Genomic DNA, 19,322 nt, shown 5'->3' on the forward strand with positions numbered 1-19,322 from the left:
TCATTGACAAAAAAGACAAAAAAAACAAACAAAAAAAAAGCTAGTCTGACTGACTGCAATTCAACGGGGGGGGGGGGGGGGGGATGAAACCTATCTGCTATTAAAATCAGTTTTCTCAGCAAAACGCACCATTGAACTTGCACGTCTTGTTAGAAAAAGGTTTTTGCTTCTCGCAGAATCAGAAATGTATACAAGTATAAAGATGCACAAAATATTACTATTCATAAACAATAACAAAAATAATAATTTGAGGAAGAGGCCTGAAATTAGGTCTGGTATTCTCATTGCTATGGCATCGTTTGTTCAACTGACAAAACTAAAGCCACAAAATCACATTTACTGTATTTTATTGTAAAATATTGTTTTGTGAATCTTGGACTTCTTCAGCTATCAGTAAATCAAACATATGCAAAAAAACTATCAGTCTACTAAAAGTTGTAATTAACAAACAGCATCGACAATTCTTCTGTGAATTCCCCCCCCTCCCCCCACCTCTGATTCTGTGACATTTGACGGACGGCTGCCAAAACTACGGGGCTGAAGCGCGACACGGGTTCTGACACGACGTCTAGATACCAGATCTGCGGACGCCTACAGATGTTGGCGTTTCGAAACAAACTTCAAGACTTCAGGGCGCCTGCATCTGCAGTGCTACATCTAAAAGGGAGAAAACCTAGAGAACCTGGGACTCTAGGAAAGAGTTTTACCTCTCAAACTTGCGGGCACAGCCCCACGTGTAGCACATACCTGGCTCTTAGACGCAGCCACCTTAGCGAACAAGGCCTGGGACACTTTGGCACGCTTCATCTCCTGCTGGATCTCGTCGTAGATGGTGGCATTTATGTTCAGGATGCTGCTGTCGGATTTCCCGTTCCATTCAGTGGGGAGGGGCGAGGGCTTCACCTGTGTGCACATGAGATGAGACGCCAATTAAAGCTACCAGATTAGCGCCGCGTTCCCCAGGCTGGTCCTCGAGGTCCCACAGTCGGTCTGTATTTTGCTCCCTTTGAGTTGCCTGTCACACGCTCCACATTTACGCGTCCTACCGGGATGGACTGTCTGGGGGGGTCCCAAGGACCGGATTGGGAAACACTGGTTTAGTGGGGGGGTTGGTCAGCAGTTTTTCATGGATTCTTCAAAAAGCAATGACCCGTTCTCTAACTGTACAAGGGCAAACAGACCGGTTACTTAATCTGCAACGACAAAAGCCTTATTTCTCATTACAAGGCTTATTTGGTAAGGTGAAAACGCAGACTATATTATAAACTACATTAAAGTGGTTTTTAGGACCAGATTCCTGTACAAAACGCTTTGGTGGTGAACACCAAAATTAAAAAGTTACCAAAATCAATAAGCATATTTTGAGTTAGGATCTGAAATTGGACAAATGTTACATAGACTAAACACAACTTCATAATACAGACTCCCCTATACAATGCCAGTCACTGAAATTTACTTCAAATAAAATCTGATTTCTTTAATAGACTTACAAATAAAAGGCTTCAATTTGAATTTCTTTCTATCAAATGTTTTATAATATAACATCCCTTCAAAAAAAAAAAATGATTAAATAAGCCATTGAACAGAGGCTTGAATTAAATGAGTGAAGAATATCCAGATCCATTTTGATGGCAATTTTGTGCAATTTTACAACATTTTCAGCAAAGGCACTAGGATTCAGTAAGACAGCCAGCTTCCTTTCTGGGACACAGAAATCGTCCAATTCACTTCAGTCCACTCTGTGGCCGTGTGCCTAAATGATGTATGGTAACCATGGCGCTGGGGGCGGGGCCTACTCACGGGTGAAATGCCCACGGGAATCCTGGGATTCCAGTCCTCAGGCCTGGCATTGTTGCATTCCTCTCTCCTGGGCTGAAAAGGCAGGAGGACCAGGTTAGCCAAGCCTGCACATTTGTCATCTATAGAGATGATCTTTTGCACAAAACAAGCCTTGAGCAGTTTGGATAATCAAGTTCAACGTTTCTTCTTTTTTTTGTAATCGGATTTGAGAGTTTGCCTGAACCGTCATAAATTGTACATAAAAAGTGAAGTCCTTACAGGGCGATAGTAATCAAACTGAGAACAAATTCATAAATAGACCATCTGTCAAACACAACTGAAAACACATGACAATTTCTCAAGGTAAAGTAAGCTTGCATTAAATAGCTGGAGGTCAATTTCTGAATCCTGTCCATGAGACTAACCGTAATTCTTCATCAAAAGCAAAATCAGTTAAACTCCAGATCTGTGATCCGCTTGACTAATAAAAATGTCTGATGTTGTCTGCAAGTGCAAAAACATATAAATAAATTCCATCCATTTCAGTATTTACTGTACAGTACCTCCTTAATACACGGCCTACGTAAATCAGTCAACGTGTGATTATGCAACGCTATCACATAACAGAGTGTAATGTGACTAACAGACAACTGGGCTGAAATTAAACATCAGTCATTCATGCTGTGTTTCGTTTTCAACTAACCGTGACGAACAACTTTATGGTACGATGCTGAGTTTACACCATCGCTGCCGTAAATCACGCCGGATTGTGCACGCAGCGTTGTCTGCTTACAGTTATCCCCACAGTCTTACGCGCCTGGGTTAGTGAAAGTCATAAAAAGCAATCTGTGAGTACCTCTGAGCTCCAGAACCACAGCCCAGACCACACAAAGACTAAAAGTACAGATTACAACCATGTACAAAATAATTCAGTGAAAAACGAAAGCTAGCTAACTCCACGGCCCCTTCACGTTTTTACTTTTGACAGCTCCGTGTCGTTAAAGACTGAAACAGGCTTCTATTTTCCCTCCAAAATCTTAAATCTGATTTCCTCAAGAAGCCTTAGCTTATAGTATCTGACAATAAGTCCTTTTTGCATTTCAACGCGATCGATTATTACAGCCCGATCAGCCGTACTGAAGAGCTACGCCTGCTTGGCACCAGCTCCCCGCAGATCTCAGCCATTCTATTTATAGGGGATTATGGACAGATTTCGCCATTCACACATTCATACAATCTCATTGCTGTTTATAACAAGTGCGTGTGTATATCTATATTATATATATCGGTACATCTATACGCTTCACAAATCAGATTCAGACCGCTCCTATTTCACACTTCATATGGGAATCTTTTTTTGGTTACTGCATTCACCCGAAATTAAAAAATAAAATAAAATAATAATAGAAAAAAATTATAATGGTATATGTGAAGATTTACATAATACATATTTAAAATAATGTAAATCATTTGGTCTATCAGGTGACCATGACACTTGCAACAGCGATGGAGTATGAAGAGGAGTTTTTAGGACGCTTGCCGTTTCATCTCCGATCTCAAACTTTTGCAGAAACATAGATTGTTCTTTGGATTGTTGGAAATAGACCAACTTTGGAGGTAAAGCCATCGGCAGTGAGACATCCGACTCGCCTGCCGGATGGTAACTACCTTTTCAAAAGCACCGAACTACATTCCTCCAGCTGGTATACAGTCACAGGGGTTCAGTCTGGTTTATGGACAGACGGTAACGCTGTCGCCAATATGGCCGCCCACATTCACGGCACTTCAAGGGCCTCCCGTTCCACCACAGGACTCATTATCCCCAATAAAAAGGCCTTTCTCTCCGTTGAAACGAATAGAGACAAGCTTTGTCTTTCAACTCTACTGACATACTAAACCTCTTTTAAGATTCACTCAACTGGAAAAGTTGCTAAAGTTGCTTAAAAAAAATTATGCAATTACGTTCAATCAGATATCGAGGTGAAAAGGTCAAAGTGTGGGAGAAGAGATTCAACGGAAATTTGTTGTTGAGACATCACATGATTATTTTAGGTTACTCTTACCACCGTGTATGTTACTTCAGGTTACCAGAACCATTGCATGTTATTTCAGGTTACCAGTACTACAACGTGTTATTTCAGGTTACCAGTACTACAGCGTGTTATTTCAGGTTACCAGTACTACAGCGTGTTATTTCAGGTTACCAGTACTACAGCGTGTTATTTCAGGTTACCAGTACTACAGCGTGTTATTTCAGGTTACCAGTACTACAGCGTGTTATTTCAGGTTACCAGTACTACAGCGTGTTTTTTCAGGTTACCAGTACTACAGCGTGTTATTTCAGGTTACCAGTACTACAGCGTGTTATTTCAGGTTACCAGTACTACAGCGTGTTATTTCAGGTTACCAGTATCACCGTGTACATTAACCGGACTACTGGCACAGGTAGAGTTGCAGTTAGAAACTGTGCGTTCCCTGACAAAATGTCGCCTTGGTACATTTTGCCAACTGGGGGCAGGCCTCTGCAGTAAATTCTGCCGGCTGGGCCCCCCAATCTTATTTTGGGGCCCCTATAAAGTGCTGGGCCCCCTGAATCTGACAGGGTATCCATGCAAACGGTTGCTTTTCAAACTAGGCTGTTCTCAGTAAAGGTATGAGACTGCTGAAGCCCCGGTGGCTGCGGTGGATGTTGGTTTTGATCACTTGGTGACTAGTTTAACCCTCCCCCTTTGAGAGTGACCGGCAGGCGAGTGCAGTCTTACCTGTACCGGCCGAGTCGGGGTGGTGCTAATCAGGGGCGCGGGCCCCATGGCCGAGGCGGCGGTCAGGCTCCTCTCGCGCTCCTCCTGGTAGATGCGGTCCCGCTCAGCTTCTGGCAGCTGCAGGAAGTTCTGCATGGCGCGCAGGTTCACCAGCAGCGACTGCGAGGCGGTTTTCGGGTCCTCCTCTTTCCGCAGGATCTCAGACAGCAGGCCCTTTCACAGGACGAGAACGCAGTCATGACACTGGCGGTTCCGGCTGCCACTGTACTGGTCAGCACATATCACCCAGTAAAAAGCCTTAGAGTTCCCATATAACCTTTGAACCTGGAAGTACTTAGACTGGCTGCTGATTTTAATTGGCATCCCAGTCAGTGTTGGCATTAAATAAAAATGCATAAGTAGTAATTAAAATGCCAAAAAATAAATGAAGTATATGATAGTTTGAATATTTAAAGCTATGAAATTTAGTACTGGACTGGTCAATGACTCATTCATTCATTCATAGAAATAAAGTCTGGTGGAGACCTTTCTCAGATTCCTTTCTGCTGTTCACTTCAGTCACAAATAATAACCACTGCATTCGTCAGCTAGGAAAATTATACATCAGAGGGATATATCATGGAATAAATATTCACAGGCTGTTATTTAAAGCTCAATAAATGTCCGTCTTTATACTGAAGAGCTGGGTTAGCCCCACGGAGAGGGGTCACTGCCTTGAATATTCTCGTTCCACTTGAGTAGGTGAACACTTCAAGCGGCTAATTAGCGTCACTTTATTCCTTAAAACCCAAGCATTTAAAGAGATGCACGGCCGTTCGCTTGAGAGCAGAGAGATCTGACAACTCTGGGGTTGTGGCTCTGACTCCTGTCGGGGGGGGGGGGTTTATTTCGAGAGCCCCCTCCCATTTCTCGCACGGGTTTCCATCGGCTACTCCGATTTCTTCCCATGATCCGAAGATCCAAAAAAAAGCGGCGTTAGTGTGTGAACCTCGCCTGATGCCCTGTGCTTCCTGGGACGAGCTCCAGACTCACTGCGTGTCTGCACTGGAAAAGCAGGTGAGACCTGCTGGAGTGGAGGCGCCACTGACTTAAACACGCTTCTCTACTGGCTGGACTTTCTAAACTGTAGATGCTTCATTCTTTTCAGATGATCTGCAAGTATCTTGGCAAAAAAAAAGCTGTGATGTAACGTGGCCTGCTTAAGGAGGCACAGAAAATCCCTAATTACAAGCGAAAATAATTATAAGGAATACAATAAATAAAAATATTTAGAAGATCAGAATGAATTATGCAGTATGCTAGAGGTTCTGGTTTGTGCAAAATTTGACCACCGCCCCCCCCCCCCCAAACACACAAAAGATATTATCGTTCTGCTGGAATTTAAAATCCTCAGATGAGCTGTGGGTTACTGCAGCCTCACTAAAACAGGGGAAGCTGCATTTTGCACATTAGTGCTTCCATCGCTGTAAACTTAAATCGCCCATTTCGGTGGTGGTCTGTGAGCAAGCCCCCCCTCCCCCAGGGGGCTGGCGCAGTGCCAGGTACATTACTGCGCAGGCATTCCTCCGCCTCACCTGACAGTGAGCTGTTGTCATGGCACTCGAGCTCAACAGGAATTCATGGGCAAATTGTTCTAATAATTGGCTTTAACAACAATGAGCAGCACATTCTTGGCCTGGCTTTCTGCCTGCATTACAGATTCACGCCAGCTCCATCTTGACGGGAAAATAATGTTAATAATAATGCAAATAATAATAAAAAAAAAATTCACTCGGTGCTTAATGGCACATAGAGGATTAAAGAACATTGAGCAGCGCAGTCTCCGAAGGACCCGACCACATACAGCATACAGCTTCGTGCTCAAGAAAGATTTGGGGAGTAGAAAATTAATGGGCACTCTGATTTCTTATCAGTTACAGGTGCTAAGTGATTATTCATGCCCAAGACAGAACAAACACAATCCCACACAATGAGCAGTAGGCAGTTAAGAATAGAACCAGATATATACTTGGTAGCATTCACCTTTTCATTGTTATTTCCTTTTGTGTTCGCAAATAATTTTCAGTCTTGCCGCTGAAAGATATTGCACTTTTGCATTATTACACTATCATTACAACTTGACTGCAGTGATATTGCGAGGGGCCACGCAGCTTCGCTGACATCTTGCCCAGGTTCATTAAAACCTCGCTCACGTGGCGATGCACGAGGGAAGCTGATTTCCCAGCACAGCTCAGGCAGCAGCTGTTTGACTACTGGGATGAAAACAGCCAACCTTGATTGTCTGCCTGAACTTGGCACGGCGTTCTATGGGACCGAGCACATGGTGATGGCAGAGCTGCAGGGCGTCTTCAGAATTCCGGGCGGAACCCTGCCGGCCATACCGTTCTAACAAGTGTTATGTAACAATGGGCCGCTTTATAAACGTTCCAGAACGTGAGGTCAATGTTCCAGTAGGTGTCTGTGTTGGGTGCCCTGCGCCTTGTGACAATGACGGCGGTATCATAGAAGGACAGCTCTTTGTCATTGAAACACGCTAATCCGTCGAGCGATAAGCGATGCACATAAGCCAGGAGGTTATGATGATGATGATGATGATGATGATGATGATGATGTTTACCTGTGTCCTGTTGAAGGCCACACGTGCAAAGACTGCCTGGGAGATACCAGCCCTCTTCAGCTCGTCACGGACCCACTGGTAGATTTCTGAGGAGACCTCCGTGTTGGAGGTCACCTGGGGTTCCAGGGGCTTGTTGAGGGCTCGGTTGACGGGCGGGTGGTTCAGGTACTGCTGGCTGAGCGATTGCTGGGCCAGGAGCCGGTTGACGGCGTACTGCTGGTTGAGAAACTGTGCCATGACAATCTGCTGGTTGACGAGCTGAGGGCTGATTGGGGTGGAGACCAGGCTGGGGTGGAGACCAGGCAGCTGGGCCCGGCCCGAGGCCTGACCGCCGTGGGACAGCGGAACGGGCGATGCGGGCTGCTCCGCCGTGCTGCCTGGGATCGGCTGCTGGCTGAAGCTCATGTGGTTCGTTCCAGGTGGGGAAAGGTCCGATAAACTGTCCATCTCTGTCGAAGATTAAAGCAAGGGGGGTATTGAGAGGAGAGAGGGAGAGGGAGGAAAAGAGCAAAGCTTAATGCGTCTAAAACATTCTTAAGTAACAGGGCATAAGAGAAATAACAAAAAGAAAAAAATCTACAAACAAAAAAAACCACACGGCCTTAAGTGAAACAAAGGACCTGGTGAATGCTTAAACATTATACTCTAAATATTATTACTCTTAAACAATACTCAAACATTCAGAAATACCCTTACTATTAAATATTACTCTGGTTATACTCTAAATATCAAGTTATTAAGTTAATGTGAAGTTATACATTATTAAATAATGTACATTGGGCTACATCTGTGAGGGCAATTTATACACAGAAAATATACACAGATCAAACAAAATATTTTTCGTAGAACATTCGAGATACGCTGTGATGCAACTCGTCACCAGCAGCCAGAAAGTCTTACCAAAAGTCAATTTGAAAACATGCCAATAACAACAATAAAACGCTCTGTTTAAGATGGCTACAAGGTAACAGGAGAAAAATACCTCAGGCTAAATGAGTATTGCAAAAAAAAAAAAAAAAAACCTCCATAAAATTTTTTTTTCTTAAACAGCGCGTTGGAATGGTATCCATTTTTTTGCCCCCCCAAGAAGTGCCGTGAGGAATAGAAGGCTGAAATTTACTACTGTTGCAAAAAGAGGATAACAGATTATAACCTCTCAGTGAGCCTACCCACGGTGTAACTCCAACAATGGAAAACGACGTGCAACAAAGAGCCCAAAACCGCAGCGACGCCCACTGAGACCAGACAGTACGTGGGGTAGTGTAGACTGCCCGACAGACCACACCATAGACGCAGGCAGAGGGAACCACAGCTACAGGGTGGAAGGGAAGCCCAGCGTCATTAAAACAGGCGAGTGGCGGGAAATTTACAAATGGCTTTACATCAAAGGCAAAGGCAGCCGCAGATCAAGGCCGCAGTAAATGTACATACAGGGTGGTCTTTCAATTCCACATAGAGAACTTCGCCGCACAAACCCATATAATCGTTATACGTTTGTGCCATGTGAGTCACATGAGCAAACAACAACAACAACAAAAAAAACCTTCCCAGATATTATCACAGACAAATACTGGAACTTCACGGGAAATGATCTGACAGCCCCACCCATGTGACTCTTTACGCTGTTACTTGTAAAAGAAGGTGTAAGTATGAGCCAGGGGAAGAAATGCTAGGTTTAAAATATTCCATGCGGTGGGGAATAACAGATCTCCTGCGCTATGACGGCCCGTGTAAGAGCATGTATGCAGAATCACAATGCAATGCATAGGAATAACTTCACCCTTTGATTACGCAGGTTGGTGAAACATCAGAGTCAGACGGGAGCACCAGCATCCCAAGAGGAGCCTCTCCACTATTTTTCTTTTTCCATTTACATTTATCTCACGCTATTGTCCAAAGTGACTTACAGTAGGAGAGAAGGGTTACGATATGTGCGCGATCTCCGGGATTTGAACCCGCGACCTTTGCGTTGTTAGCGCAATATGAGCGCATTTCGGAAGCGATTACACCGAGTGATATTACAAAATTCTTCGCTAAGCACTGGAACACCGGATCGCGGAAATTTCACAAAGTGCCTGAAAGAAACGGCTCTTAAAAAGAGCTCATAGGAATTTAAGTTCCAGTATAAAAGATAATATGGTATGAAAGAACAAAACCACAAAAGCTCCCGTAAATAAACAACAATAGGTACATAAAAGCACTTCCAAGCCACCAAGAGACAAAAGGAGAAAAGGGGAAAATCACACAGGCTTCCCTTCCTACTCCCCGACAACGAGTGTCAGAATAATCACACCGCAGATAATCCCCAGTCTCACTCGCCACGCTGTGGGTCGCCTTCTGGTCTTGCTGGGGGAACTGGGGGTGGGGGGGGGTCACCTAGACAGGCCACTATGTGACGGACTGAAAACGCAGTAGGAAATAAAAAGAGGACCTCGGAGAGGCAGCAGAAAAGTCCTTCTGCAGAACTGGACCCAGATCAGGATTAGCAACACAACGAAGCCCCAGATTTGACAAGGAACCCTGACCCTGGCGAGCAGACGGCCTCGGGGGAGGCTGTCCGTGGCTTGAGCAGTCAGAAGCCGGCTTCAGCGCGGGGCCTAACAGATGGAGATGCCCAATGATCCTCTAGCTCACCCTAGCACTTCAGCACCATTCACAGAACCGTTTACCTCTCGTTCAATGTGCAAAAATAAATGTACTTATTATAAAATATGATTAAAAAAATTACAGCCTTAAAAGGCATGACGGTCAAAGGTGTAGGGCTTCTGAATGACTGCAAACTATATCTTGGCTTCTGTTTACAGACAAAGCCACCAAAAATCAGCAGAGGACGCAACACAATGTGACAAAGCAGCCCGATATCGACCGATACCTCATCACTTTATACTATTAAATTGCCTCAGCGCAAAACAGGTCAGAGACGTGCGCACCGGCAGTCTGTGGTTGGAATAGCGCGTGTGGTTTTGTTGTTGTTTTAACTGGAAACATGCTGCAGCTCTCCTGACACTGAGAATGAGCAAAAAGAAAAAAACAAAAAAAAACAGAACAACACAACAGCAGCAGCGAAGGATGTCGCTGTGGGGCATGGGCACCCGGGGTGGCAGCCGGAACACGCCACGTGGCCGCCGTTGGGTGGGGGGGGGTAGGGGGGACACACGTGACATACCTACTGCAGCGGCACGTGGGCTGTCGTGGAGGACACACGTCCCTAGGTACCCCTCCAGCTGGGAGGGCTGGCGCATTACTGCGCACACACACATTCACAACACATAGAGGTGTGGAGGGAGGAGAGAGAGAAAGAGAGAGAGAGAGAGAGATGGTTAGGGCCCATTTACAGCCACGTGTATACAAACGGGGGGGGGGGGAATTACAGTAACTGGCCCTTACATGGAAAGTGATTACCTCAGTCTTGGCCTGGAAACGCAAAGGTTTTCATTTACGACACTTTTCGTTGTTTATGCCACACTAAGGCCAATTCGAATAGCAGTTAGCATTGCCGCTAAATTTTCTTTAAATGTTACAAGAAATAAAGCAGTTTTAGAAAGCACACGTTTCATCCTGCCGGTGTAGGTTTCATTTATCCGTTACGCAAAAACAGCCGCCGTTATGAACGCGAAATTTCCGCAGCCTAACCGTTCCTCGTCCTGACATGTCCGAGCTGAACCTAACAAACATGGATGCCTCCGACGAAAGCAGCATTTTGACTTATGAATATTTCACTTTAATTCGAGTGCTATGTGGCATAGTGCTGTTACTCTCCACGTCCTCACAGAGCCTCCTGCTCTTCGCATTAAAGCACGGCAGGTTCTAAATATTTTAATCAGGAGGGCGGGGCTACCACTGTTGCACTGTAAACAAATGAGCAACACACTTGTAGGTTTACTTATTTCATATCGCACGGGTTATTTTAGGTGCTGATATCAGCAACTAATGTTAATAATAAATATTAATGACTAATATTTCAGACAGTATTTATAAACAGGCAATAGTTAATAGCCTGATATTACTCTTAAAATGGAAAAGTTTTTCCAATACATCAGATACTGGGCACAAGCATGATGTCATGTAAACTTTGATGTTTACAGGAAATGCCATTACAACTGGAATCTTTGTTCATTTTGGTAACTGCACAAATATAGAGGGATGGAAAAAAAAAAGTATCAAGGTAAAATATACATTCATAAACAACTACGAAAATGAAAGCGATAATTTAACGTTCCATGCGATGGCGAGAGGAAATTAAAGGCAGAACCAAAAAGTGAAATATTTGGACTGTCGGCCAGTACGCGGCTGTAATATCTGCATGGGTTTATTTTGCTTACCCATCATATCCTTTGTCTTCTTGAAATGTTTATACCAGCGACCAAATTCCTGACACTTCGCCGCAGAGACATTTGCATAGTAAGTGCTGTTCACAATGGAGGAGATCATACTCTGTAAAAGAGAGAGATGAGAGTTGGGCAAAAAAGGTCTTTGGGGATCTGGAAAATGTAATATTGTAACGTCTGGGGGTGGGGGTTGGGGGGGGGCATGCACCCTACGTCCATTAAAGAAAATTCAATAGGACTGATGCATGAAGAAGTAGAGAGCACATTCAAAACGGCCATGCGAAAGTCTAAGCGGCATTTTCTGGAAAAGCAAAACAAAAACAGCAGCGTATCCCTTTAATAAATGCCACAGAGTCAGGGAGTGGAGTCGCTGGCAGAGTCAGCAGAGTCAAGCCCAAGCCTCGCCTCAATATGGTGGAGTTTACCATGCTTATTACGTAACTTATTTGATGAAACGGCGATATTAGAAGGGATTTTGGTGTTAACAGACGAAGCTTTTATTTTTCTGCCATGTATGTGAGCTGTTAAGCCACAATCTGCTTAAAAAACCAACCCACATATAGCTAGCAGTCCCCTTCATTTTCCCACTGACATCTCAATGCCATATTTACATTTGATTTCATCCCCCTTAAAACCTGATTAATGCATTCTTCACAAACAATGAGCACCTATTGTTATTAAGACCGAAGAAGCTTTCTCTGGCCTTGGGGTGAATAGCACAGATATTGTTTTGTTTGTAATAAATATTCAAAAGGCAAAATACCAGCTGTTTTCGAGTTGCAGGTATAGCAGCTCTGGTGCGTATTGCAGGGGCACTGGGAGCTTTCTGGCTTGACATCTCGTCAGCAGAGAACACCAAGCTCTGCTAATCAGAAAGACGCATCTCCTATGGTTCATAATCCGAGCTGTAAATCCGCAGACGCAAACCGTCAGGCTTCACTTTGGTCGTGATGCTTAACCCGAACCGTTCCATCACGAAGGCACTTTAAAAAGTTCAGTGTGACTGTCAAGCAGAAACACAGTTTTTAAACTGATTCCATAATGAATCTGAAGAATGATTCCTGGTTACACTTTCAGGTAGAAGTTGAACACATAAAGGTAAAATAAAAAAAAATAAAAAAAGAGTTTGCTCATTTACTAAAAGCTAACTATAGTAAGTCGTCCCCTCATCCACGTTCTGGAATAATAAACAACATCATTACGACCATTACTGCAAACATCGCTCAATAACCACGCACAGCGGGGTCCACCACAGACTCTCCGATCCCGCCATCTTTACACAGATGTTGCAATAAATGCAAATCATTAATCACGCATCCATCGCAATGCATCAAGGCCAGCTTTCAACTGCCGTTCTAGACAGTGTTGGGATCAGGGAAAGCTGGATGGACAGCAGTCACTGGCCAAGTGGGGGGAGGGGGCGGGGCAACCGACAGGTATGGGGAGGGGCCAGATCACCAGGCTCGCCAAGAGCCTATCACCCAGAACGATCTCCCTCTCTCCGTCATGGGAGAATCACCCGAAGAAGTGCACGACCGAATGACCTCCCTCTCTCTCTCTCTCTCCCTCTCCGACGAGGCCATTTGCCTGGCTCCAGCTGAACCAGATATCCTGCCCCCATTGTGTAGGAGACATGGGTTATTTGTCCCTTTTATCACGTCTTAATTATAGCCTCTTTTGACACCGATTGGGGCAAGGAAAAAAAAAAAAGAAAAAAAGAAAAAAAAAATCATTCCTTTAGCCCATGACAGCTCACACACACAGCTCACACACACACAGCACACACACACAGCTCACACACACACAGCTCACACACACACAGCTCACACACACACAGCTCACACACACAGGCGCAGAGACAGCTTTTGATGGCCATTTGCTGCTACGCAACTAAACAGCTGCTCTTTCACGACCACCGGGGTGACTGGGCCGATCTTTTGTGGCTGGAGTTCCCAAGAAGGCAGGGGCTTCGTCACAGAGAGGCGCAGTCTCTTCAAAGAGAATGGGGGGGGGGGGGGGTGGGAAAGTGCCGAACCAGGCCACGGCGGTTCACGGCGATTTAGGCGCCACACGGCAGAATCTCGGCAGCTAGGCAATGTCCGTGGGGCTCCACCGCGCGCCCTCTCTACGGATGCGGTTACAGAAAGGGAACAAAAGGCGCTATATTCGAGATCTCCCCTTTAACATCTTTGAAAAGTAGGGAGTGATTCATTCTGTGGTTCTGTATGCGTACCTCCCCCCCCCTCATTTTCGAGGGATTAAGCACCAGAATATCAGGGAAGTGGCAATCGATCCTGTAAAAGGCGTCAATCATCTGACTCTTCGATCTGCCTTTTCTATCAGCAGGACCACCAGACCGGCCTCAATCTGCGGGCCTCACAGCTCACACATGCCGCCAGAACCGAGCCAGACCCGGAATCACGCCAGGGACACTTAGGCCACAGCGAGAAATCTCAGACTGGGCAGCAACACTTCGCAGATTTACCCACGGGGACGATTTACCCATCCCAGCAAATTATTTATCGGCAAGATTTCAGAAACGTCATCAAAATACAGATTACCGCGGTATATTGTCTGGACAGTAATACAGCCCACGCCTAGTAAAATCTGCATGAGAAATGTAGAGGGGACCGTGGTAAGGGGCATGCAGTACCAGAGTACAAACACACAGTGAGGCCCGGGGAGGGCAGCCTGGGCTGAAGGTACGACACACCAACCCCCGGAAGCGTCGCCTCCCATCCTCATCACCCACCGTTCTATACTTCAGAAAAAAGGCTTAAAATAATCATGCATCCGCTGACGTGCCCTTAGAAAGCACCCGGCTGGGCGTGGCCTGGAAACGCTCGTCCACAAGGGCGGATGTGGGGAAGGGGGGTGTCGAAAAGAGAGACCCTGCCTGCAAACATCTCTCCAGCGGGGCTGGGCTGACCTCCGCTCCGGATTAACGTCACTGGGGGACTCCGACATGTCGCCTCGGTTCCGCACTGCGCACACCGGCCGGCTAATCCAGTGTTTAAAAATAAGTCAGGCATACCTTTCCTGCAGGTGTAGCTAACCGAAAGCCTGAAACGCGCCAGCGTGAACCGTGCCATAAAGCGTCCCCCCGGTTTAAATGACGACAAGAGACTCAAAAATAAAAAGACGCACCTGCGATTCAAGAAAAAAATAAAACTCCTGCACACATTCCAAGGACGCCTATAATTTCGGGTTGTCACTGTTTTTCTTTCCCTCCCTACATTTAATCAGCTAGTAACATACTTCAGCTAAACCATAAAAAAGCATGTGTGTTCATCTATCAGGCTGACAACAGGCAAGCATTTCCCTCGTCATTACAACTCCCCCCCCACCACCCCACCCCCCCACCACTCCATCAAACTCTGGGCATTTAGGAAAAGGGGATGCTTTAGTGCGATTTCACGAAGGGCTCCAGCACCTGTGACAAGGGGCATTCTTTTGCCAAAGAGCTCTGGTTCATGTCTTTCAGTAACTCCTTGAGGGCGTTTCTTACTGTAGAGTGGGTCCACTGCTCTGGAGGCAAGTCTTCCAGTTTAGGGCAACTGTCGAGGGATGGGGGAGGGTGGGAGGAAGAGAGAAAGGGGGTCAGATGGATGGGGGGGGGGCGGGGGACACACGGAGACACTAGGCCTAGCCTCGCTCCTGCAAGCTCCCTCTAAGACAGACAGATTACATTTGGCGCATTGAGGACATGCAGCTGGAGATCAGTCTCTCTCTCCTGATTGTTCTGATTAGTTAATTACTTTATACAACACATCTGCTGCATTGATGCATGAATTATACATCAGCTGCATGCGGCGACCATTATCTCATGTTTCTTCTACCTTCCTAACCGACGTACTCGGCGGAACAATTTAAGGTGTTCCTACCTAGGTGCCGCTCCCGGAACGTCGGGAATACCGCCGGAATTTCGCGGCCACACTTTCGCTTGACTGGATAGAAATATCGTAAATGCAGAATTACCATCTGATCCTGGGAACAGGAACAGGCATCAATGGCGAAAAAGAAATGGGATATATAAGGGAAAAAAAGAATCCAATTGGAAAAAACCAAGTTCCTAAAATGTGAGTGTGACAAAGAGTGTGGGTCTGGGAAATGAGTGTTCAGTGCACACGCGTGTAAGTGCACACGGGGGGCAGAGGAGGCATCCTTGCAGGAACACCTTAAAGTGAGGAGCCGCTCCGCCACTCCGGGGGAGCAAGGGAGCGGTAGAGAGCGACAGCTAAGGTGCACAAGCTCTGATGCACTAGAAATAAACAGCATCCCCCTCTTTTCCTGACTGGAGGGAGAGTCTACCCCCCCCCCCCCACTCCCATCCATAAACTGCCACCCCAGACTGTGAGGGGGATGCGGGCAGGTGGAGCATTTAAAGAACATTCTGGAGAGCCCCCCCCCCCACCCCAGCTAGGCCAGGGCTCACCTATGCAGCTGGATTTTCAGCGTGACCACGTGGTAGACATCCTGCAGCATGTCAGCCACCGTGGCATCCGGCGCGTCCGTCACGTACGACAGGGGTATGGGGTTCCACCTGCCCACCTGGATCAGACCTGTGCGAGAGACGCGCCGGCTGTGAGGACGCCCTTCCCGGGGGGGGCCGGGGGGGGGGGGGCGTCCCCGGCGGCGGGGGGATCTCACCTTTAGCCTGTGCGGCGGAGCTGTGCGAGTAGCCCAGGGAGAGCAGCGCCATCTCGATCAGCTGGTTGAAGAGCATGTCCTTCCTCACCAGCACGAACTCGGCGTGCTCCTCCTTGCAGTCGAACTCCATGGGGCTCTCGTAGTGCTCCACCACGCAGAAGACGGGCAGCATGTTGCCTAAGCAGACGCGGGAGTCCGTTACCTCAGGCTCGGCGACAGAGCTCACCCATCCGTCCAGACCCTCCTACTGCTGCAGATGCGACGCCTCCACTCATAGCTGTACTTATAAAAATGTCTTTTTATCCGTTTCCTCATCTCCAAGAAGCTCCAAGCCTGAGAATCCTCAGAGGTATCATTAATCCTAATTTTAATACCTGCAACCCACATGGAAAAAAAAGGCAGCACTCCAGCCATAATTTAGCATAGGTCTAAACATCGCAGGTACCCCTTTCTGGAATGAAAGGGCAGGGCTGTTCCCGGAAAGGTGTGCGGGGTCGACGGAGCGCCCCTGGTCCCACTCAACCTTCCCAGCATGCCTTGCGCCACCTGTCACACGGCCAAACAGCCCGCGGTGTTTAAGTTTCTAGGTAAGAGGTGTGTAGCTAAATTAAGATGGGAGGGTCACATAAGCCTGGTCTCCAGCCGTCCTGGCATTGGGGGGGGGGGGGGGGGGGGGGTGGTTCTCTACAAATGTCACATAAGTATCCCTGATTTTCGTTTGTGTTTAAGACTTGATACATAGTTTTTTATTATTTTATTTTTAAATATCCACAACGCCCACCCCATAATTGTTGGCTGTGTAGCCTACAATTAGCGCACCCTGTTTGAGGGCCTGTAATAAATTATGTTTTAATACTCTGCCTCCAGCTTTCTTAAGATCCAAACATTCCTGGCAAACAATCAATAAATAGGGACCAGATGCCAAGGAATGTGCTGAAGTGCCGCTTTTCCATTTTTAATAGATAAAGATCCAACAATAAAGACTGCTGTGTAGGTTCCTTTCCGAATCAATATGTGCTTTGTTTTCAGCCAAATGGAAAAAAAAAAAATAGACTGTGGTAAATGTGGTTTCGCTCACACAACACATACCGCTGTAAAGTTCAGCAAACATACTGAGGTCTGTGATTTCCAAAACATAACATTTTCACTTTAAATAAATACATAACATAAATGAGCAAACTCACGATCAAGGGGTCTTACGGAGAATTCAGGGTGTGAGAGAAACAGACAAAAACAATGGATTTTATTATTTATTTTTTTTTAATATATTATAAGACCGGTACTCAACAGAGAATTAAATGTGGAACAGATAACTCCTGAAAAGGGGAGAAATAAATGTCTGACCTCACAAAAACATTCCGCACACCGATACAGGGAAACAGAGCCTGGAATTTGAGCACAGTGTGCAAAGATGTAATGAACCAACGTCAATCAATTTCTGATTACAAATCAGACCAATAGACATAAAATAAGCTATGTTTAAATAAAACGTAGTTCTATAAACAAGAGATCAAAAACCACGATGAGTAAATAATGTCGAGAATTTCTAGAGTTCTCCAAAGGGTTTGCGCTGCTTCATGCCTGCTTCGTAAGCATAGCATCTATTTATTTCGGCTTTTAAGTTCGTCTACGGCCCCTAACCTGCACGGGCGGCGCAGAGCCGCACTACGGCCCCTAATCCGCACGCGCGGCGCAGAGCGGTACTACGGCCCCTAAGCCGCACGCGCGGCGCAGAGCGCCACTACGGCCCCTAAGCCGCACGCGCGGCGCAGAGCGCCACTACGGCCCCTAACCTGCACTACGGCCCCTAACCTGCACTACGGCCCCTAACCTGCACTACGGCCCCTAACCTGCACTACGGCCCCTAACCTGCACGCGCGGCACAGAGCCGCAGTATGAAGCCCCGTCCATTCATACCCAGCGGCACCATCGCTCCCCAGGCGGCTACCTTTCTTGTGGCAGATCTTCAGCAGGTGTCCGGACGGTTTCAAGGGGACGCCAGGGATCTTGGGCCCGGTGCTCCCAAGGCGAGCCTTGCCGAGGGGACTCCCGTTCTGCTCCAGCCGCGCCATCTTGGCTGGGGGGCCCTTGGCCTCCCCCATGTTGTTGGGCAGCTCGCAGTTCTCCTTCCCCAGGCAGGTCTCACTGAGATGATCCATCATTCTCAGCACCACTGCTCACAGTCACCTGCCAATTCCCAAACAGGGCCATACATGTCAGTCCACCCAAACGTCATTTTGACAAAACGACACTCCTTAACAAAAAAACTATTATTTAGATGACTATATAAGGGAACGTCTCCCGTAACACAAGTGCTGTAAACTGATCGTCAGCCTAAAATCCCACAGCTCCAACTCCAGTAGCCAGAGATCAGTGCTGGGATATTATACTGGTAAGGCATCAAAAAGCTCAACAAGATTAACAGTGCAGTAAAAAAAAAGCTCTTACAGCATGAACTGGACCTTTATTTATTTTTAAAAAGCATATTTTAAATTACTATTTGTACTGCAGCTATTCAAAAAGTTGCAAAATACGAAATATTTTGTTTTATCTAAAATGGTTTTAAAGCACAGAATCTTTTTTATTATTATTATTTAGAAGAAAAAAAAAAAACACAACGGAAAATCTAAAAGGAAAAAGTACCTGTCAGCACATTTCACAGAGATTTGTCCTCCACGAGTGTGCGCACAAGTTTCACCACTGTTTACCACCACCACGCTCACCAGTTGTGTACAGCAATCCCACACCACACTGCCATGCGGTCAGGACCCAAGACCATTTGCACAATCAGCGGAAGAACCCGCTCTACTCTTACTCAGTTCTAAAAGACACAGACCTTAAATTCTACCCCCTACAGTCAAACAGGAATCTGACTGCAATGGTACTGTCCTGTAGTCACAGTGTGAGTCATTTAATGGTATTTGAAAGGAACAGCGTCAACATGTTTTACTGTATGTGTATAAACACAATAGAAAATTAAAGTGAGGGGAAATGACGGCCTGTTTTTAGAATGAGGAGGTGATGTTACAGTCGAGTGCAAGCAAATGGACAGGAGGTGGAAGTCAGGGAGAGCATCTCCCATAAAGATACAGCTAGCCCAACATCCAGACCCCCCACCACCACCACCTTTACAGAGCATAAAACTTTTTACATAGCTTCTGCATGACGGACTGTCATACACACAGT

The 19,322-nt window shown here is 46.3% G+C and overlaps 1 protein-coding gene across 9 annotated transcripts in view; it reads right to left on the bottom strand.

Annotated features, from left to right (window-relative positions):
• satb1b (SATB homeobox 1b) overlaps positions 1-19,322 on the bottom strand; it is a 43,849-nt gene that overhangs the window by 11,658 nt on the left and 12,869 nt on the right. For 5 of the 9 annotated variants that reach the window (XM_072716015.1, XM_072716009.1, XM_072716013.1 and 2 more), the window contains 11 exons: positions 18,085-18,323; positions 16,137-16,313; positions 15,922-16,048; positions 15,371-15,433; positions 14,920-15,043; positions 11,481-11,592; positions 10,325-10,402; positions 7,159-7,607; positions 4,542-4,754; positions 1,801-1,872; positions 748-903 (listed from right to left, as the gene is read on the bottom strand). In XM_072716015.1, the coding sequence (XP_072572116.1) occupies positions 748-903; positions 1,801-1,872; positions 4,542-4,754; positions 7,159-7,607; positions 10,325-10,402; positions 11,481-11,592; positions 14,920-15,043; positions 15,371-15,433; positions 15,922-16,048; positions 16,137-16,313; positions 18,085-18,298 (1,785 nt within the window). In that variant the 5' untranslated portion in view covers positions 18,299-18,323. Of the gene's footprint in view, positions 1-747; positions 904-1,800; positions 1,873-4,541; positions 4,755-7,158; positions 7,608-10,324; positions 10,403-11,480; positions 11,593-14,919; positions 15,044-15,370; positions 15,434-15,921; positions 16,049-16,136; positions 16,314-18,084; positions 18,324-18,779; positions 19,301-19,322 lie in introns of those variants that run through there. The other 4 variants (XM_072716014.1, XM_072716017.1, XM_072716018.1 and 1 more) reach the window with 4 other exon arrangements.

The sequence above is a fragment of the Paramormyrops kingsleyae genome, chromosome 9 (genome assembly GCF_048594095.1).
Source record: "Paramormyrops kingsleyae isolate MSU_618 chromosome 9, PKINGS_0.4, whole genome shotgun sequence".
NCBI lineage: Eukaryota > Metazoa > Chordata > Actinopteri > Osteoglossiformes > Mormyridae > Paramormyrops > Paramormyrops kingsleyae.